At 35.8% G+C, this 23,059-nt stretch overlaps 1 protein-coding gene across 9 annotated transcripts in view; it reads right to left on the bottom strand.

The window, feature by feature from the left end:
- LOC121725403 (protein tramtrack, beta isoform-like) overlaps nt 1–23,059 on the bottom strand; it is a 554,986-nt gene that overhangs the window by 87,506 nt on the left and 444,421 nt on the right. The window contains exons 5-6 of one of the 9 annotated variants that reach the window (XM_042112364.1): nt 17,092–17,258; nt 16,780–16,866 (exon numbers count right to left, since the gene is read on the bottom strand). The exons of 7 other annotated variants lie outside the window; for them this stretch is intronic. In XM_042112364.1, the coding sequence (XP_041968298.1) occupies nt 16,795–16,866; nt 17,092–17,258 (239 nt within the window). In that variant the 3' untranslated portion in view covers nt 16,780–16,794. Of the gene's footprint in view, nt 1–16,779; nt 16,867–17,091; nt 17,259–20,361; nt 20,658–23,059 lie in introns of those variants that run through there. One more of the 9 variants, XM_042112339.1, reaches the window with a different exon arrangement.

Genomic DNA, 23,059 nt, shown 5'->3' with positions numbered 1-23,059 from the left:
CTCGCTCGCTGCGCCTGTCATTGCGCGCGTGGTACCTTAAGAGGCGACCGGACCCCAAAATTTTCGATTTTATAATTATTCATTTTTATACGTCTTGAAAATAAGCCCCGAATTGTTTTCTAAACATAGATACTTACTACATTTTTTTAAATTAAAGTCAGGCATCTTAGCCCATATTATAAATACGGAATACCTTATAGACTAACATGCATACAATTATACTTAAACTAACACTAACAATATTAGATAAGTATGGGCTATACGATCGCTTTTCCTCTCGCTATATTTGTGTGTCAAGTGACGTTTTCCATATGCTAAACAATGAAAACAGGCCTTGTTACCCGGCGAGAGTATGGTGAAAAAAAATGTAACAAGGAGTATGTGGCAGGGTATGACATACCCGCTTACAATATTTGCTGTGAAACCGGATTTTTAAGAAAGAGCGCTAAATTCATTATTTAATATTATAATAAGACTATATTTTAACATATTGGAAATAAAACATCTGCGTCATTTTAATATGTACACCAACTATGTGGCAGGGTATGACATGCCCGAACGCAGTTTGCAGAGGCGTATAACTCAAGAGCAGGGTGCCGCGACACTACGATCATGCGTCTATCCCATCCCGCACTCCTTTACCTCCAGCTACTCAAAGCAACAATATGTTTCAAGGTCACAAAAGGAAAATGCACGCAAATTAGTAACATGGTGGGTATGACATACCCTGCCACACTCTCGCCGGGTTAAAGTTAGTCGGTGTGTTATTTTTATGGGTAGGTCTAATGGCATAGACCTACTTCTCTACTCTTACTACTACTACCATACTATCTTATGCTAGAAGTACTCACATACGGTTTTGCTCGATCGAGCAGTCACGTACAGTAAATCCCACGGCTTGGGCTTTCCACACATTCAGCATTGTTCGATAGTTTACTTCAAATCGAAGGACATTAGATATATATTTAATTCCATCGAGCCGGCTCGATGCGAGCCTTCGAGCTGTGAGTTTTGCGGTCCACACTGTGGTTTTTGCTCGATTTGGAGTATAAACTATCGAGTAAAATGGTATGTGAGTACTTAGCATTACTTATACTACCATAGACTCTACGTTACATGAGACATGAGATAGGACATTAATGATTATGATTCATATTATATCTGAATACAGCGTCATTTATAGTGTACACTGACGCTTTGCAGCCGTTGGTCCGCTTCCTGCAGTGCCATCTGGTCTTCTTATTTCCGGAAATCTCTTTAGAGGAATGTACAGTGAAAGAATGATCGTTGATCCTCAAAATTCTCGTGTAAACATTCCGGCCTATGTTGTACTCACTTTTGATCTCAACTGTAAAATAAATATCTATTAGTAACTGTGTTAAAACATTCGTGTACTTGTGCAAAGATTCCACCAAGCCACAGCGCAGCGCAAAATGTCTTGTGCTTTAGTGACGGGCTGGGCCGCAGCCTGCCGGGGCGAAGTAATGTGCATGACAGGTTTTGAGTACATTTTGTGTGTGTGATCCGCTGTGGCCTAACACGCTGCGGTCCAGGAAAGAGTGCTTATAATTTTTATCATTACTAATTATCAAAATAATTTGATTATCTAGATTCTAGATTTGCTAAAGCTAGTGCCTTCTTAACACTTAACTTGCATATCCAAAAACCCTCTCCCTTTTCTCGAGTAGCTTATATTCAGAAGTCTATAATTATCTAATTAAATTTCGAAACCTATGAGGCCGTAAATAAAAAAAAGAGAACAGAAAATTAGTTTAATGTGCGTGAGTATTAAGATTCACCTCAGAGAATAGACATAATAAATATTTTAATGAGACCTTAAAAAAACGCAAATTTTACAATGAAATAGTATAAAATGATCTTCTAATTTATAATAATAAAAGAAACCATTAACCTTGCTTAAAATATCATGACAATCCTATGTTAACATCACAACACAATGTTAACATCAAATATATTAATAAGTATATCTACTTAATTATAAAAAAAAACTGTCTAAGACTTTGAGAATCTCATTCACTAGCATGTCATAATAATCATGTCATAATTTGTGCTATAATCTCGGTATTAATAAAAATGGCCACTTTTACAATTATACTCATTATTAAAAAGGTTACGCAAAGGTCGGAAAAGATAATACTATAGCATGGCATATACAGTAAATAACCCAACCAACCCGACTTGTGGCATACGTCATATCAGAATATTGAATTTTTGTTTACTGATTTTTTTTTAAAGAAGGCAGGTCGCTGTAGATCTGACGTCACTGCGATCCATGAGGATCTATTGTGACTCCTTCGCACTAGAGTATCATCCCCAACCCCATTACTGCTCATAAATTGAACGATAATATGGTTGGGGTTGGTGCCAAGAATTTCCTCTGTGGATGAGTATTCGTGGCGACCAAGGTGCCTGTTCCTGCTCTGTAGTAGAGCAGGGCAGTCGAGGAGAAGGTGAATAGGTGTTTCACACTCCTCCTCACAGAATCTGCAAGTCGTTATGCTACAAATACTCATTCTGTTTAGGTGTTTGTTGAGCTTGCAGTGCCCAGTTAGGCTTCTTGTTTACTGAACACATTGCACTAATAAGCACACATTATGATTTGTGACTGCAATGTCTTCACACTAATTCATGATGTGAAACATCTAGAGACATTTTAATGTTTTTCCTTCTTTTCTTCTTCTGACCGACTTCCAAAAAGGAGGAGGTAATACGTTCGGCTGTATGTTTTTTTTTTAATATAGCGTTCTCTATTCAAGTGTAAAGTAAATACGGGCAGGGAATGAGTAGAAGAGTTAAAAACGTTTCATCTTTAAACCTATAAAGATGCGCAAACATTGTAAGGGTCGCCACGGAGCGGCTCACATTTTTCATACTAGTTTTATGATCCATCACGCACTTGATCATAAACCTTTTATGCTCGCTCGCTGCGCCTGTCATTGCGCGCGTGGTACCTAAAGAGGCGACCGGACCCCAAAATTTTCGATTTTATAATTATTCATTTTTATACGTCTTGAAAATAAGCCCCGAATTGTTTTCTAAACATAGATACTTACTACATTTTTTTTAAATTTAAGTCAGGCATCTTGGCCCATATTATAAATACGGAATACCTTATAGACTAACATGCATACAATTATACTTAAACTAACACTAACAATATTAGATAAGTATGGGCTATAAGATCGCTTTCCCTCTCGCTATATTTGTGTGTCAAGTGACGTTTTCCATATGCTAAACAATGAAAACAGGCCTTGTTAAAGTTATTCGGTGTGTTATTTTTATGGGTAGGTCTAATGGCATAGACCTACTTCTCTACTCTTACTACTACTACCATACTATCTTATGCTAGAAGTACTCACATACGGTTTTGCTCGATCGAGCAGTCACGACTCACGTACAGTAAATCCCACGGCTTGGGCTTCCCACACATTCAGTGCCGAAGCATGGCTCTCCCACGTATGATGAGTTTTACTCCAAATCAAAGGACATTAGATATATATTTAATTCCATTGAGCCGGCTCGATGCGAGCCTTCGAGCTGTGAGTTTTGCGGTCCACACTGGGGTTTTTGCTCGATTTGGAGTATAAACTATCGAGTAAAATGGTATGTGAGTACTTAGCATTACTTATACTACCATAGACTCTACGTTATATGAGACATGAGACAGGACATTAATGATTATGATTCATATTATATCTGAATACAGCGTCATTTATAGTGTACACTGACGCTTTGCAGCCGTTGGTCCGCTTCCTGCAGTGCCATCTGGTCTTCTTATTTCCGGAAATCTCTTTAGAGGAATGTACAGTGAAAGAATGATCGTTGATCCTCAAAATTCTCGTGTAAACATTCCGGCCTATGTTGTACTCACTTTTGATCTCAACTGTAAAATAAATATCTATTAGTAACTGTGTTAAAACATTCGTGTACTTGTGCAAAGATTCCACCAAGCCACAGCGCAGCGCAAAATGTCTTGTGCTTTAGTGACGGGCTGGGCCGCAGCCTGCCGGGGCGAAGTAATGTGCATGACAGATTTTGAGTACCTACATTTTGTGTGTGTGATCCGCTGTGGCCTAACACGCTGCGGTCCAGGAAAGAGTGCATATAATTTTTAGCATTACTAATTTTTAAAATAGCTTGATTATCTAGGTTCTAGAATTGTAAAAACTAGTGCTATCACTGGTTTTCTTTAAAACTTATATTACTCTTATCAACACTTAACTTGTATATCCAAAAACACTCCTCTTTCACTTTTTCTATATATATATATATATATATATATATATATATATATATATATATATATATATATATATATATATATATATATATATATATATATATATATATATATATATATATATATATATATATGTTGTATTCTATACTTATCCAATTACATTTCGAAAATAAAAAAGAGAACAGAAAATTATTTTTATGTAAGCGAGTATTAAAATTCACTTTAGAGTACATTTTAATGAGATCTGGAAAAAAAACGCAGAATTTTTGTTACTTTACAATAAAATAGTATAAAATTATCTTCTCATTGTAATTAAATCAACAATTAAATACCTCTCCTAAATAACATTCTAATACAATGTTAACATAAAAGAAAATATTATATTTATAACAATTTTCTAAGATTTTTTTATTTTCAGAGAATCACAATCATAAGCAGGTCATAATCTATATCTATACTTACTTACTAATTAATTATTATAAAACAAAGTCGCTTTTTTTCCCTTATGTCCCTTTGTTCCCTTAAATCTTTAAAACTACGCAACGGATTTTGATGATTCTTTCAGTGTTAGATAGCCCATGTATTGAGAAAAGTTATAGGCTATATTTTATTACGCTAAGACTAATAGAAGCGAAGAAATAGAGGAAAATGTGGAAAATTATTTGAAGGGGCTAACTTGAACGCGCTAATCTCAGGAACTACTGGTCCGATTTAAAAAATTCTTTCAGTGTAAGATAGCCTATTTATTAACGAAGGCTATAGGCTATATTTAATCACGTTAAGACTAATAGGAGAATGTGGAAAAAACGGGGGAAATTATTTGAAAGGGCTTATCTCGCGAACTACTGTAGCAATTTTTATGTTATTTGGCACAGATAAGAAGGAGACCACGTGAAGGATCATAGGCTATCGATTCTAATATTTTTTTCAGTGGCTATATATTTTATAACCGTGCGACGCCGGGGCGGGTCGCTAGTAATGTATAATTTATTTGAGCCATGACACAATAATTATTTATTGGTCATGAGCTTCGTGCGAGATTTGCATCTACTTCAACGTAAATGTTAACAAGAAACTCGCATTCTGCATAAATTTTTCTCGTCATGTCTAAAATGGCCACTTTCGCAATACTCGTTAAATGGAGAATATTAGGTAAAGGTTGGAAAAGGGGACGGCACTATAGCACATACAGTAAATAATCCAACCAAACCCATGTGGCATCATCATGAATATTGAATTGTTGTTTACTGTCTTTACTGGAGCTGCCTCCATCTTTAAGACATTTCAGAAATATTATTTCCTATTCATAATAATATCAACAAAAACCATCTTGGGAAAGAATCTCTTACTTAAAAAACTAAAAAAAAAAATGATTTTTCATAATACAATACGTACCTATCTAATATCTATTATAAACATCGAACAGTCTATTTTGCCGAAAGTGGCTGTTTTGGACCCCTGTACACAACTAAAGCAAGTGGCTATGATTATGCTGCAGTTTGGCTGTGAATATTCTGTTGTTGATGGTGTAAATGACGGCTCTGCAGTTGTAGGTACTGTGGTGCGAGCAACGCCATCTTATTTTTGTGGTTGCGTTGTCGTCGCCGATGACTGTCTTGTAGTGGTGCGAGAATGTATACCCTCCAACTGACAGCAGCCGCGTACCGACTCTACTGCGAATGAACGAGAAACCTACAAAATTATCAAAATTAATGCTTTCACGACATCCCTCAGATAAAACTCCGGTAAAGGTGATCGCACATTTGTCAGCACCGTACGCGCTGCATTACGTGAACTATGCGGCGCGTAATCTATACATATCTTATATATAAAAATGGATTTTCAAATGTGTTAGTCGCGCTAAAACTCGAAAACGGCTGAACGGATTGGGCTGATTTAAGTCTTAAAATATTCGTAGAAGTCCAGGGAAAGTTTTAAAGTGACACGAAGTTCACCGAGACAGCTAGTAATATTATAAAACAAAGTCGCTTTTTTCCCTCATGTCCCTTTGTTCCCTTTAATCTTTAAAACTACGCAACGGATTTTGATGAATCTTTCAGTGTTAGATAGCTCATTTATCGAGGAAGGCTATAGGCTATATTAAATCACGCTAAGACTAATAAGAGCGAAGAAATAGAGGAAAATGTGGAAAAAACGGGGGAAATTATTTGAAAGGGCTAACTTGAACGCGCTAAACTCAGGAACGACTGGTCCGATTTGAAAAAATATTTCATTTTTAGGTAGCCTATTTATTGAGGAAGGTTATAGGCTATATTTTATCACGCTAAGACTGACGGAGAATGTAGAAAAAGAACGGGAAAATTATTTGAAAGGGCTTATCTCCCGAACTACTGGAGCAATTTTTATGTGATTTGGCACAGATAAGAAGTAGACCACGTGAAGGATCATTGGCCATATATTTTATACCCATGTGGCGCCGGGGCGGGTCGCTAGTAGGGAATATTACGCTCTGAGCAACTAAGTACTAGCATAATATACAGTATACCTCTATAGTCCGATCAATTGATTATATATAGTCCAATCAAAATCCCTCATGCTGCACTCGTTATAATTATGAGAATATTGACAGTTTGTCAAACGTCGAACAAGACTTTTTGTTTACTGTCTTGCTAATGCTGACGACTAGCGTGAAAACTTTGAAGTAGGTACTCAAAATGTTATTTTGACGAGTATATTTCTAGTATATTCCTAGATTTCATCTAGGAGTTTGTTTTAGCCCGGCCGCACAGTGTACGACATTTCTGATTAGAAACAGTTAAATGTCCGCGCTGTCTCTTACATTTTGTATGAGCCGAGTGAGCTCGAACTCGCCGGAAGGATATTTCGGATAGTGTGATCCGAATTCAGACAATGTGCGGCCGGGCTAAACCTCCGAATTGTCATATTAGAGAATAATTCAAATACAAAAAGCCAGCGAGCCAATGACGATAAATTAAAGCTAAAGAGCTCTATGATAATATCTTCAGACCACATTCTAAAATCGGGGAAATGAATGTTTGGCCGTGATTTTTATTAACATTATTTCCCCGACTAATTTAATAGGCAACTAATCTAATAGACATTTTGCATATTGCACAGTTGGGGAAATAAATGTTTTGAAATGAGTTTTTTTAAATTTAAATAGGATTATTATTATTTTTAAGACATAACATTAAACCATTGGAGCGAGGAATAAATAAAAATGTTCATAAAATGAAATTGGATTGAAAATTATTTATTTAATTTTAATTTTATTATTAATTATTGATAAAAACAAATGACCAATGAGTATTTTGTGAACATTTTTAGTACCTACCTGTTGCCATTATTGATATCGAGCAAAATGAGATAAGCTAAGAGCAGACAACAAATCTTTGTGATCATGATGACGTGTTGACGCGGACGAAGTGGCGGGCGTCAGCTTTCATATAAATTCATAAGACTGAACCACATCTTGCCTATTTTTACTCTTTTTCTTGTGTCGGTGTTATCTATTCCTGAAACAATAACATGAACATGAATACCATATTATGGTATTCTAGTAGTAATTTCCATAATTGGTATTTATTAGTGGTAGTAGTAGTTTATGAAAAAATTAAATTAAAGCACATAAAAAAAAATATTAATTATTAATATTCAGACATGGGTTTCTTACATGAGTGCAAAATAAAAAACTTATGATTGACTAAATTATAATGTAACATTTTCTATGATAAGTAATTTTAAGGGTGGGTTGCACCAGAGGTGTGGTTAAAGTTATGGTAATAGTTAAATATGGCGTCCTTTAACTTTAACCTTAACTTTAACTGGAGAAATTCACAGAAGTCTGTTTCGTTTATTCAAGCTACAGGTAACGGGATTGACCGTAAGTATAAAAAAAATATTATCCGTAAAAATCGTCAGGAAAAATATAACACTCTGAAACATAGTAAATTTTCACGAAAAATGTAGAGATACGTATGAGCGGGTATGTTTAAATATGGCGTCCGTGGACGCCATATCTAACTTTAACCAAAGATCTGACATTTTGCACTGTAGTTAAAGTTATAGTTAAAGTTAGTTGGTGCAACCCAACCTTAAATTATAAATGTCGAATTTACCTAAATTCAAATACAAAATTTCCTGTCTGTTGTTATCGGTTATACTTATAAGTGAACAGATTTTTATATTGTGTTAAGTATTGTAAGTAAGTTGTTCTTAAAACACAATATTAGTTTTTACAAGGGTTTCAACAAGGGTACTCAATGTTACCAAATCCATAAAACATATGTACTCTCAATGTGAATGGTCAGGTTCACAATTGTTATACAAAGGCGTACCGAATGCGCTTTACCAAAATAAAGCGCAATATAAAACTAAAATTCTTTTATTCAATCTATCCACGCCCTCACATTCTAAGTCAATAGGGCTTTTTTTTAAATGACATAAGGGGGCAAACGAGCAAACGGGTCGCCTGATGGAAAGCAACTACCGTCGCCCATGGACACTCGCAACATCAGAAGAGCTGCAGGTGCGTTGCCGGCCTTTTAAGAGGGAATACGCTCTTTTCTTGAAGGTTTGCAGGTCGTATAGGTATTACAATAATATTATGTTTCGTACACTAAAAACAGTTTTTGTAAATACAGTAGTAGGCTAGGGTGTATAAAGAGATAATAAGTATACCCGAGGAAATTGATTCCTAGGCAGTTGACACTTGACAGATCAACGTCGTTTGTTCGGCCTATGTCGATTCAATGTTAGCTGTGATCGGTCGGATAAGTTTGACAGTTGACTACGCGACCAAATTACTTACGTTCGCCGTCTGCCTACGAATTAACTTCTATATATATATATATTTATGAAATAAGGGGGCAAACGAGCAAACGGGTCACCTGATGGAAAGCAACTTCCGTCGCCCATGGACACTCGCAGCATCAGAAGAGCTGTAGGTGCGTTGCCGGCCTTTTAAAAGGGAATAGGGTAACAGGGGAGGGTAGAGATGGGAAGGGAAGGGAATAGGGGAGGGTAGGGAAGGGAATAGGGTAGGGGATTGGGCCTCCGGTAAACTCACTCACTCGGCGAAACACAGCGCAAGCGCTGTTTCACGCCGGTTCTCTGAGAACGAGGTATTTCTCCGGTCGAGCCGGCCCATTCGTGCCGAAGCATGGCTCCCCACGTAGAAAAATTTTCTGTCAATATAGTAATAGTTTTAATTTTTTTTAAGATAAATGATTATGGTCGTTTTTCGCTGAAATAATATCTCCATTCAAAGTATAAACGGTCGCTTTACATCCTCTGTGGCAGAATGTGCAGCGCCATCGTTTTTTTGTAAACTCTTCGGTAATTTTTTTCTCAATGTGAAATCTGAACCAGTGGTTGCCAACTTTCAGCCTCCTTTCACGGACGATAATTCCTAAAATCAGGAAAAACATAAAAATGAATTCAACATAAAATTAAAATATGGGAATACTATAGTAATAGTAGGACTAATTCTAGTAATAAGTATCACTAATATACAAGATACACAGTCCCATACAAACCTCTCGATTAAGATCGAATGTGTGGCATTTAAATTGCAGAAATCTCGTGAACCGTCTTTGGATTGATTCCAACCGATTAATGTGGATGCTATATTGGGGATTCCAAATTTCAGAAACATACTCTAGAACACTGCGAACGAACGAACAGTAGAGAATTTTTGTTGTTTTTATACTTTGGAATTGGGAGCTCATTCTCATAATAAAGCCAAGGGATCTATTAGCTCTGGTGATTATGTGGTGAAAGTGTTTGTTATATGTTAGCATTGAGTCATAAATTATGCCCAAATCCCGTACCTCATTAACCTTTTTTATGTATTGGTTTTTTTAATAAGTATGGATTATCAATGGCTTTCGAAGATCGGCTGAAAGTCATTGAATAACATTTAGCTACGTTTAGGTCGAGTTAGTAGATATTACAGTATGCCTCAAGTCTTCGAAGGTCCTCCTGCAGCAGGTGACAATCATGCAGGTTACAATTTTTTCTGAACACTTTCATGTCATCAGCATACAGGAGGAACCTCGAATGACGAAAGCAAGTGTAAATGTCATTAACAAATATGTTGAACAACAACGGTCCCAACAGCGACCCCTGAGGGACGCCGGATGGCACCTCATACCATGAAGATGTAAAGCCATTGACAACTACTGCTTGGGATCTATTTTTAATGTAGGAGGTGAACCATCTATATAGGTTCCCGTGTATCCCTGAGTTATAAAGCTTCTTAAGTAGCAAAGAGTGGTCTAGACGGTCAAAGGCTTTACTGTAGTCAGTGAAGATGGCATCTACTTGACCACCAGATTCCATACTCTCTGTGACATAAGCTAAAAATGTTATGATATTAGTTGAGGTTGAGCGTTTTTGTAGAAATCCGTGCTGTTCGGTGATGAAATATGTTGAAAGTGAGCTGTACACTTGTTCATAAACAATTTTTTCTAGAAGTTTATCAAATATACACAATTTGGAAATAGGCCTGTAATTCTTTATTTCATTTTCACTTCCACTTTTATAAATAGGAGATACGTAGGCAGACTTCCAAACTTTCGGTACAATGCCTTCCTTAATAGAGCGTTGGAAAAGAATAGTGACAGGCTTTGTTAGAGAACTTGAACATCGTGATATAAATATAGGAGAAATATTGTCTGGACCCGCACCTTTAGTGAGATCAACGGATTTTAAAAGATAATTAACACGCTCCGGCAGGACCTCAACACCATTAACTGGAAATTTGTTGGTTTTGTATAAGCTATCCGATATATTATTATCATTAGTGTCACTGGTCGGCGAGAGAAAAATACTATTAAAATAAGAAGCGAACATGGAACAAGCTTCAAGTGCGGCCTTCACATGTTAGCGAGGAAGGCAATGAATGAACATTTTTACTATTTTTAATGAAGGACCAGAAAAATTTGGGGTTGGTACCTATAGAGTTTTCACACTTAAATTAATAGTAGTTATTAAAGATCTTTTTTATAAAACAATGTACAATGTGTGTTTACAAAGCAATAAATTTTTTCGAACGACGCACGCTTCAAACTAAATTCAACCATCCGCGTATATGTCTTAAAGTTTAAATTATTACAATTCCAAAAAAGCACTTCAATAATTTTATGGCCGCACTTCGTCGCTAGAACAAGGTGAAGTGAAGTATGAGCGGAGTCGAACTGTTCAACATTTTTTTGTTGATTGTAATAATTTTAATAGTCCATTTTTTAATTTTTCCAAAGTTTAATGTATAAAGTGTGGAGTAATTATTTTTACTTGTAATATTATATTGTTCTCATATGTTTAATCTTATAGTTAACTAAAATATATGTGTATACATGAATATAAATGCTTAGAACATACAACGCTCGCTAAAGTCGGCTTGAAAAATTGTTCGCATCTTTGCCGTGCTATAACTGATATCCAATCTCCACATCTAACTGGATCTCGAGGAAAACTAAAAAAAATATTATATTCCTCAATAAAATAAATAATAATTAATAGCGACTCCACCAAATGGAACAGAAACGCAGTGTATAACCCGAACATTTCATGTGGGCATGATAAACTACGATAAGTACCTTTAGTATGAGTATTCGCAATTGAGGTGGTTTATACCTCGTGTTGATTTATTTACAACTTAATTTTAAAACTGTTTTTTGTTTATTTCTTAACGAAATACCAATATTTATAATACAATTGTATGAAATATATTTTTATTATAAAATTAATACTTACCGGAAATATGAAATTCCATCCTTTTTTTGCGTTTTAAACGTATGATTTTTACAATTGTTGAACGAGCACTGGGACATGCTTCCCAGCGGAGCGTTCGAGCACTACTAAATCGAAAGTCCACCAGAATGTTGCGTTTGGTGCTCTTTTAGTGAGGTCGTTTTTTGCCGCGGACTGTGTATCTTGTATATTAGTGATCGAAGGCTAAGCACCAAATCAGTGCCGGTTTTAGTACTACCGGCGCCCTGAACGAGACTTTTGCGGCTCCCAGGGTGCTGGTAGTGCTGAAAAATTTGGCGCCCCTTTTGTTGTTCTTGAGCGACCCGTTTTATCCGGCGCCCTGGGCAGTCGCCCCTCCCCTAACGCCGCTACTGCACCAATAAACAAATTTTCAAAGCGCGTTGCTATATTGCGTCGACTTTAATAACTTCAGGTTTGTTTGCTGCTTAGTAACGATAAATATAGCAAAATGAAATGAAAAACAAGTCCCAAAAATTATTTTGATATAAAACTTAATTTTGTACAAGAGGCTTAGAAATTAAGGGATATGGGTATGAAATCCTTTTCTTTCGATGATAGCATCGTTGAGGGTGACGATGATGTATGGACACTTCTGGCTGTTGTGTCTCGAGCAGCGCCACACCTGACGCGCTGATGATGGGTTCCTTCTGTTCTTCCTGTTGGAGAACTTGTAGCCGTCCAGATAGAATATCCTGTGGCCTTTTTCGTTCTTCAGGAAAGTCACTGTAAGAATATAAAGTTACAGGTGAGAAGAAATTGAGGATTTGAGTGTAACTATGAAAAATTGAGGTATATGGTTTGAGTGTAACAGAATTGTAAAACTGATTTCGCTAACACCGTTGCACTCGGAGCCTTATAATTATGTATTACTTAACTTTGATTTTAGTTTGACGGCAATTGTGTGAAGTTTTAAATCAAAATTCAAGTTAAGTAATTAATAAATCTTTTGAGCGAGGCCAATAGACACCAGGGGAATGGGGAATTTGACAGGAAAATGAACCATTCCTCTGGTGTCTATTGGCAATTATCACAGGATAACAAGTAGACCCTGAACTTCCCCGTGGTCCACTTTATCTGTGTCACGTTATATTAAAATGGATCCAGGATTTATTGTAATAAAGCTCACTGATACGTTACTTTTTATTAAAAACATAACATAACAATATTTAAACGGTAAAAATATTTTTCTCTTTTATAAAATATATTTATTATTATTAATAAAGAGGTTTATATTAGTTTTGATTTCTCTGGTAAGGCTCAATCCTCTCTTAAAGCTCGATCTTGCCAAAGAAATTAATACACAGTCGCTTAAACTAAAATATAGCCTTAACCCCAATGCTTAATCCTTATTCTTTATTCATGGTTGTGCTCTCCTCTCACATGAACGACCTGACCTTCCATGGAAATCAGGATTCTGCGGCACTCCCGGCTAGCGTGCCTGGAACATCGCCACACTTGCTTTTTTGAGTGTTTTCTTCCTGTGTTTTTTTTAGTTGACTTATACTTATACTTAAGAGAATACGTGTGCCCCTTCCACACTATCATCGAGTTCCCGCGTCGAGATTGTATGTAGCATATTCTGTTACCTGAAATAAAAGATGTCTTGTACTTCTTTCTATTCTCGGCACTTAATAAAATTGCAATCGTTCATCAAGGCGACTTCGGAGTGAAAACAAGTGATCAATAGTGAGTGAACCAGTGAACCTACGACTGGCTATGACCTAGGACAGTGATAGTGCTTAGTGTATTGGACATAGTGCTTTGTATAGACCTAGTGCTCGTGAATAAAGTCTTCAAGAGAGTCAGTAGGTCTTTCTCTCCAAATCCTTCGAAACCTAGCACGTAACAACTGGTTCAACGTCAATCATTTTAACAGCATAATTAGATATACAGTTTGCTATAACGCATTAAGTGTCATGGCGCTTGAGATGCCTTAAGTCAGACCCCATACAGTTTTCCATTTGATTGCTTGGCTATCGAAATTATCAAGTCTGTCTAAAATACCCTAATCCAGTGTTAATATAGCTTAGATAAAATTTTAATGTAACCACGTTGTTATATAGGTCAACGTAAAACAACTTTAATCGGGTTGTGATTGGTCAAAAGTCAGTCGTTCTACGTTTGTAGGAATATGTATAAATAAGTTTTGTTATTGTTTGATGGGACACGAACTAAACTAGGACTGTTTAGGATAGTTCATAATAAAATCGGGGGGGACAACTGGTGAACATAAAAAGGGATGCCGTTTCTTACTCTTTATTATGGAACTCATAAAAACAGTTTCGTCTATTGGGAAGGAAACACAGTCTTATTTGGCATTTAATACAGAAAACGGCAGTTTGTCCCTTCCTGCAGTATCTGCAGCGGCCGTAGGTGGTGCCGGTCTGGCAATGACCAACGTTGTCATATCTGATGTGGTCACTGGGTATATCAATGTGGTGAGATTTTCTACGTAATTCCCAGCCTGTAACATAAAATAGCAGATTTTTTTTTTATGAAATAAGGGGGCAAACGAGCAAACGGGTCACCTGATGGAAAGCAACTTCCGTCGCCCATGGACACTCGCAGCATCAGTAGAGCTACAAGTGCGTTGCCGGCCTTTTAAGAGGGAATAGGGTAATAGGGGAGGGTAGGAAAGGGAATAGGGGATAGTAGGGAAGGGAATAGGGTAGGGGATTGGGCCTCCGGTAAACTCACTCACTCGGCGAAACACAGCGCAAGCGCTGTTTCACACCGGTTTTCTGTGAGAACGTGGTATTTCTCCGGTCGAGCCGGCCCATTCGTGCCGAAGCATGGCTCTCCCACGTATAAACGTTGACAATTAACGCTAGATAACCCATAGGCAAGAAATCTTTATAAAATTTGTATAAAATTTTGTGATTTTATGAAGTATTTACTCCTATTTTGACATTAAGTACTCATTTTCGCCAAAATGTCATTTACGACAATTTAAATTTCCGGTACTAACCGATATTATTTCTAAAGTAGGATGTTTTATTGAACATTTTAAGAAAACATCTTACTTTAAAACACACACACAATTCGAAAGCATGCGTTATTTATAAATAATAACTTTATAAATAACGCATGCTTTCGAATTGTGTTAAGCTAACTTTTGTGTCGAGCTTCAAGCCCGTTGAGATCTTTTCTATGAAATTTATTTACATGTACAGTGTACATTTCAAGTAATTATTTTGATTTCACTACTTCAAATTCAAATTCCTTATTAAGCATACAAGACATAATAAAGCATAGTTTAAAAGCTAGTATATATTGTTACATTGCAAAGTATGTAATATCAGAGAAGTTGATTCGTAGGCAGGTGGCGGACCTAAGCTACGTAGTTTGGTCGCGTTACGTTAAGCCCAGTCGTTAGATCACGACTAATATTGAATTGACATAACCCCACCAAATGACGTAGGCCCGTCAACTGCCCATGAATCAATTTATTCAACTACCTTTGACAATATGCGATCTAGATTCTAAAAAGTAACTAAAGATGGGAAATTACAGAAGAAGTCAGCAAGTAAGAGGTAGGGTTAGGGAGGATCTATGTACCTAGAACTTGGATGGTTAGTCACACCAATACTTGTAAAACTCTTCTACCAAAATTGTGTCTATTACTATTAATACTTTGTTACATTTTGCATTGTAATAACTCAAACTTGTATAATTATATTAATATTGTTTGGTTCCAGAGTGGAAGTCGCTGGGAGCTGTGTCACAGTTTATACTAGTACAGCTCCCAACGCTATTTACTGAGTGATGTATTGATTGTGTTTCCATATAAAATGTAAAACTCATGTAAAACTGATTTAATTTGAATAAACATTTTATTATTTATTAGTTACAAGTGACCCACTGTATAATAATCGAAAACATGATAGTAGGGAACAGGAAGAAAAGGGGAACACTCACAAAATAATAATATGTATTTATTTACTTTTTTTGAGAGTATAAAAAACACATTGAAACAAAATTTGATATTAATTAATTTATTTACTAAGGAATATTTACCTACTGGAATCGTTTAAATGGCTAATGAAGGTAACTACACTAGGAATCTTAAAAATACCGATTATATACGAGATTTATTGACGATAAAAACATAATTGAAAAAATTAAAGTAACTTACGTCTATATAACTTATACAATAAAGTCTTAATGTAAAAGTGCTATGAAAAATTAATACTAAGTACTAGAGATCGCCCAATGGTCGAAATTCGACCTTAGTTTCAACGACATTAGGACTAATACCTATATTTTGTAAAATAATATTGACTTTATCATATTTTTTTCAATTCTTGTCTCTGGGACTCGGCTGATCTCAGACTGGCCGTGTAAGCATTGTCTAATAGTATCTAAGATTCAATAAAAAAAACTACAATCCATTTTCAATTTGTCACCTTGTTGTCAACAGACTTCAACCATAAATAAAAGAGTATAATTCGTATGTATAGGTTTGTCACTCAAAAATCTGTCATTTTCTTGAGTGTGCGTATTGTAGTGTGTGTAATGTTTTATGTGTTAATAAAATTTATGATAAAAGCCTAATTTCAAAACAATATTAGCTCGATGCACTCCTTCACCATATAAACTATAACTGTGCAAAATTTCATGCACTTGCGTTTCCCCATTTTTCGTAAAAAGGGTTATAAAGTTTTAGGCTTACGTATTAATATAAAGATTGAGGACAATACTTGGCTTGGCTTGTAGGACTCTTGGCTATCCAAGGCCATTGATCAAGGTAAAGAGAGGCCCTTTATTTCTCTATCTTAATACATTTTAAGTGTATGTTTGTAAATCACGTTGCATGAGTGATTTTTTCTAGCTCGTACTGCATCATTCTGAAAAATATAAAATTATTAGAGCCCAAAGTTAAATAAATAAAAGTGAAATAAATAAAAGTGAAGTTTTTCGATTACTTTCGACTTATATGTAAACAACATTGCATGTATGGATAAAATGCTGCCAAATTTCACAATATATAAACACGCGATAAAGATGTACAAAAGCATTACGTTATTAAGAAGTTTATAGACAGATGAACAAAATTATAAAGACGTAGGTACCTTTAAGGTAACAGATCCAAAACACTTCTCCTTTCTGTACATAGAGCAACGCCAAACAGATGCACCGTTCTTGTATTCTTTCCTCTTAAAGTACTTGTAGCCTTCCACTATAACATGCATTCCCCTGCTTGAGTGTACGTATATTATACCTGCTTTCCTCGATAACACTGTAACAGAAAACATTACTCAGTATACATTTACAATAAAATTGTACCCTAAACCAAAATAAGATTAAAAGTTCAAATGGCGAGTCAAGGCACAAAACTTGATATAAAATGTCGTTTGTATGAAATTTTGTGCCTTATTATTTTGATTATGCCATACTATATTAGTGTGTATATTTGAACTGCTGACTTATGAGATATTACTGCTATTTTCGTAAAAAAAATAACAATTGCTAGAGGTGTGTAGAGCGAGCAAATATTAGCATCGCACGCATACAATTACATAGATGTGGCCACGGGCTTAGCCAAGTTCTTATTTCAGGGGCTGCCTACCAAAAAACATGACTGTTGTCTACGCTTATGTCGTGGGTTATGCTGTAAGTCTTGTAATAACTAGAAGAAAGAAAAAGTATTTTTCGAATATTTAAATACGACGACAACAGTAAAGAGTTTGACACATCTTCTTAAACATATTAAATATATTAAGGGCCTGTTTCACCACTTTCTGATAAAGTGCCTAATAGGCTATTCACAACTTTTTTGACAGATTCTCCATACTTGATCTGTCAAGTTAATTGGTGGATAGACTTATCAGGAAGTGGTGAAACAGGCCCTAAGACTAATTAAAAAGGATTACTACACATAATTTGATAATTTGATTTTATTGTATAATGGTAAGAAAAGTGATAAATATATTAAATTGTACCTTATTTTATAAGGTTTTCTATTCTCAGACTAAAATAATATATTAAGCTTTAACACATAAGATTCACTAGATTCGTAGGTACTTAAATATCATTTATTATACTGAATATTATTTTCTACCGTGCATACTACATAATTTTAAAATGATAAAACACCTACTCTCGTAATGCTGTAATCTGTCAGTAGCGGTCATTGACCCCCCGTGAAAAACTTGTATTACATAATATACATCGTTTTCCGTACAAACCTCGATTGAAAATGAAGAATAAATGTTTCAAGTTTAAGGGCGATATCGTATTTTGTAAGTATATTATAAAGTTTACTTCAAACGTTGGAGATTTCAGATTATCATTCAAAAAGTCACCAAGAGGTTTCCCAACGTATCTATAATAGTCTGTATCTTTACAACAGTTCATTTTTTTAAGTTAACTGTGCAAGCATTTTTCATACAGGTCCTAGACTAAAAAAGTCAATGACCGCTCTCGACTGTTTGTATCATTTTGACTTCAGTTAATACCATCGCATTTTATGCGAAACCTAATCGCCACTGGTTTTAACAAAACCGGACAAAACTTTTGGTTTGTTTTGGTTGTTTATAAAAGTATAATTTAGTAAGTAAATTATTAACACACATAATTAATACGCTAATTTTATAAGTAGATACTTACATAATAAATTATGCGAAATATTAAAAAGAGAGAAAATTATCTATAATAAGAGATCAAACACTAACACTGGCCTGAAAACTAAGAACAATATCCACAATGGTCCAGCTGGACCAATTAGAGCACAGCCTATACACTAGGATGTCTCAAAATATTCATTTAATTAAAAATTACCTCAATGTACGTACGTATTATAGCGCAAGAAAGTATATTATGTGCGTGCACACGATTTAAGGTGCCACTGGGTTGGATATGTTTTAGATTGCTTGTTTTCTATGAGATGCCAGCCCGGCCTCTCATAGAAAACAAGCAATGGAACAGCAAGAAATGGAAAGGGCGTAAGCGACAAAATAGTTTTTGTCGGGTAATTTAAAAACCATAAATATATTTCATATAAGTTATGGGCAAATTAAACCTTATGCTTGAACCAATCTATGTACAAATTTTGGAAGCTTAAATCACTCTCATCTGTTGGCAAAATTAGAATCCCTTTTTTACAGAGGTCTTTTTGATTGATTATTCTGTGTTATAAAAGTTGACCAATCGTGTTATGCTATGATTAATTCAAAGACAAAGAGATAATGAATACTGACAATGAACTTTAAATTCTTAGCTTTAGTCATTGCAGAAAAAAATCGATATCGCTAGAGCCCAATTTATCAAGGCGTCGCCTTATCGGTGCTGCTAAGCTATTTTTGTCATATTGTAGTCGATTGGCAATTTTGTCGATACCGTACATACCGTACCGCCGTTTGTCGTTTTATTTGTTTTTTTAACTTTATGTATATATTATATTGGTAAATTGTATGCAGTTTTACAGGCCAGTTTATTTTTAATTTTACTACATAATTAGAAGTTAAATATTATTTTAATACATATTAATGAAATAGATATTCAATTAAAATAGTTGTTTTATGATATATCACAATACTATAATGTGTAATTAAAATAAATAAACCGATCAAATTTCATTTGCACCTATAAAAATTTAAGACATGTAATTAAGATTTGGCAAGACATTTAGAATTAATATTATGAACAATAATTTAATAATTTAATTTTATTGTAGAATTTATAATAAGTATGTAAAATTTGCAGTTGCACCTAAAACTAATATCTAATGCTGTTATAGAATTACCTAAATATTTAAAATAAATACCGAAAAAACCTACAGAAACCGCTAAAACCTAACCATCTATGATTAGAAAATCTCGACTACTTTAAGTACCCAGCTTTAGGGTCAATTTATACTAGCGCAGAGTCGAAGCGCATCGAAGCGAATTATTAAAACTGAGCATAACAAATTCAACCTAAACTCCAAAGCGTTAACGTACATATTATTACTTCTGAGAATTTAAAAAGGTGCGCGCGCCCGCGCGCACTTTCGCGAATGCGTTTGACCACCGCTTTTTGGTGCGCGCGCATTCTTGCGCATCCAAGCGCACACAAGCGAATCTACGCGTCATCACTGTAGGCACTCTGGCGAATCCGCGCGCATTCGTTCGACTTGTTGCGAATTTGACGCTTCGACGCGCTTCGCTGCGCTTCGACTCTGCGCTATTATAAATTGACTCCTTTCACGACAGCTGCAATGTCTAAAATTGTGACAGAATTTTAACTTTTCAATATCGCTGTTGATTTGCTAGCATTGTACAGCTGACCAATCAACAACGCTCTGGAAGAGATAAACTTCAGTCAAAAAACCTCATCACTGACTCAAAACGAATCGAGTGAGTAATTTTTTACTTCTTTCAAAACAAGCTCAAGTAATGAGTGCCGAAATCTTGGAAACTTTTCAACTTCTTCGCGAATTTGTCCTGTACGGGCTCGTGGTTGTGCTTGTTCTTGATAGAGATGATCTCATCATCGAAGGTGTTGATGAACGCCGAGCAGTACCTGTTGGCGTGGGTGGAACATTGCCAGCGACGCTTGTACGAGCTACCCATCTGCTTACATATCTTCATGGAGAATCTGTACCCTGCGAGTATGATCATTGGATTTCCGTTTCTCGATTTGGTATAAATTGGCGCTTCTGAAAATTAAAATTTTATTACTCTTTGTTGATAAGATTTTTGTCTTCATTTTTTTCTAATAATATAATATTTTGCCCTAGACGCAGAGGTTACACCCACAGTCATGGAGATATTTTGCGGTGGCCGTTTAAAAATTTATTGCCATGCAAATGAGATGGGAATGGTACACAGATTTTGCCGGCGACTGCACATTGTTAATCTATATTCGTATACCAGTAATGAGGGGTATGGTTGTTAAATAACAAAACGTATCACAGTTTATTATCTCGTTAGACAAGAAAAAATCAAAACTACATGCAGTCATGCAGTTTCCATAGGCGTATCTTTTGACGTGTGGCCAGTGGTCCTAAAAAACAAAAACTTGAGTCGTTATTAAGTTTGTACCAAATTAAAATTAATTGTTTACTTTTACACCTTTACGATAAAACATGTGTTATGATTCATGTTCTATAGTATCGAAATAAGGAAGATACTTTTTAATATAATATATTTTGTTAACCTAGCACATACCAACTCCTAGATTCGTCACTAGCCATACCTGTAAGAAAAAAAACATTAATACAAATGTATACCTTCAAAGGAATACAAATTTAGAAAAATAAACATTTCTACAAAAAAAATTCATGGTGCCATTACCAATGCTCAAAAGTAAATTAATACTTGCTAGGCTTACTTCATTCTTATATTATGGAATTATAATATTCCAATTTACAATAGTATACACAGCCTTAAATTTACTTAAATATCTTTATGCCTATTACAGTTTCTTGTTTTTGCCTAATAAATGCAAAAGTCCAGTCAAGAGAATCACAGATATTCATACTTTGCTTAATCGATACTTTTGTAGGTCTACTGGGCCAAGATGGCTTTTCTCATAGGTATCACTCTTAAAATTTGAAATACAAAATGTAAGGGTTTCGATTTACAAAATGCAAGGTTATCGCAATGCCAAGAAACGATGCCTCACAAACTACGAATAATAAAAACTAAGGAATCGTAACTCCCATACTATTACCGTTCTAAAGGTTCCTTTTGATCTGTTGAAACAAATAAAGGCTAAAGCCCCCACCATTTTGCCCTTCATGCTGCAGTGCTACCAAGAGCCCACAAAACTTATTTACAGGGAACATCTAATCCAATCGGAAGTTGGCTGTCAACAGGGCGACCCTCTAGGTCCAGCAATCTTCAGTCTAGCTATTCACCCGGTCATCGAGCTCCTAAATTCCAAATTCAACGTGTGGTATCTAGATGACGGAACACTTGCCAGCGACGCATCTACAGTTCTTTCCGATTTTCAGACCCTAATTCGCGAATTCCAAAATATAGGTCTCGGTCTGAACCTGGCGAAGTGTGAGCTTTTCATCCCTGATGATTGTGAGGACAGAGACGGAATAATATCCAGCTTCAAGTCCGTCGCCCCAGAATTATCAGTGATTGAAAAGGATTCACTTTTTCTCTTGGCTCACCCATTCTAGCCGATTCCTTTTCGGATTATATAAATGGAAAATTACAAAATTTTAGTGAAAATTTAGACCGTCTTCTCCAAATTAACAGTCACATGGCATTTACTTTGATTCATTTTTGTTTATTCGTCCCCAAATTTACGTATGTCTTGCGGTGTTGTCAGCTCTGGAAGTTTCCACAACTTCTCCATAGTTTAGATGACACCCTAAGACATACGCTTTCCACAATTTTAAACATAAAATTTGATGAACGTTCCTGGACCCAAGCTACACTCCCCGTAAGGTTCGGTGGCCTGGGAATACGAAAAACATCAGACACAGCATTACCGGTGTACTTGTCCTCAGTCCACGCAAATCGCGCAATTATAGCCAGAATTTTAGAACCCTCGTCTTGCCCTTTAGTTATTCCCTTTGCTGACGAGGCCAAGGATGCCTGGGACATTGCTAGTGCCGGCAGTAAGGTCCCCGAGAACACATCTTCCCAAAGGCTATGAGAACCTCAGCGGAGATCTCATATTTGAACCGTTTGGGGTGGAAACCCTAGGCGCATGGGGTCCGGGGGCACATAAGCTTTTTAGACAGATATCTAAGAAGCTTATTGAAGCCACCCGAGTCCCCAGAGCCGGGAGCTACCTGGCACAGCGGATAGCAATTGCCATCCAACGTGGCAATGGGCAGCTTGCTGGGCACTCTGCCAGGTGGGGACGACCTGGGTAAGTTTTTCTATTTATAGCTTTATAGTTTATACTTTAAGTTTGTATATATTTGTATATTTTAGATTGTATGATTTAGTGTTTAGATAATATTATGTTTGTAAATACTTGGATTTTATTATTATTAATAAAGTTTAATGTGTACCTAAGGTACACTTTTTTGATAAGTATTGTGGAGCATATTTTTTGACGGAGTTACTTTTCATTAGTTTTTATTATTCGTAG

Source organism: Aricia agestis, chromosome 3 (assembly GCF_905147365.1).
Source record: "Aricia agestis chromosome 3, ilAriAges1.1, whole genome shotgun sequence".
Lineage (NCBI taxonomy): Eukaryota > Metazoa > Arthropoda > Insecta > Lepidoptera > Lycaenidae > Aricia > Aricia agestis.
This window is presented reverse-complemented; position numbering and strand designations above follow the sequence as displayed.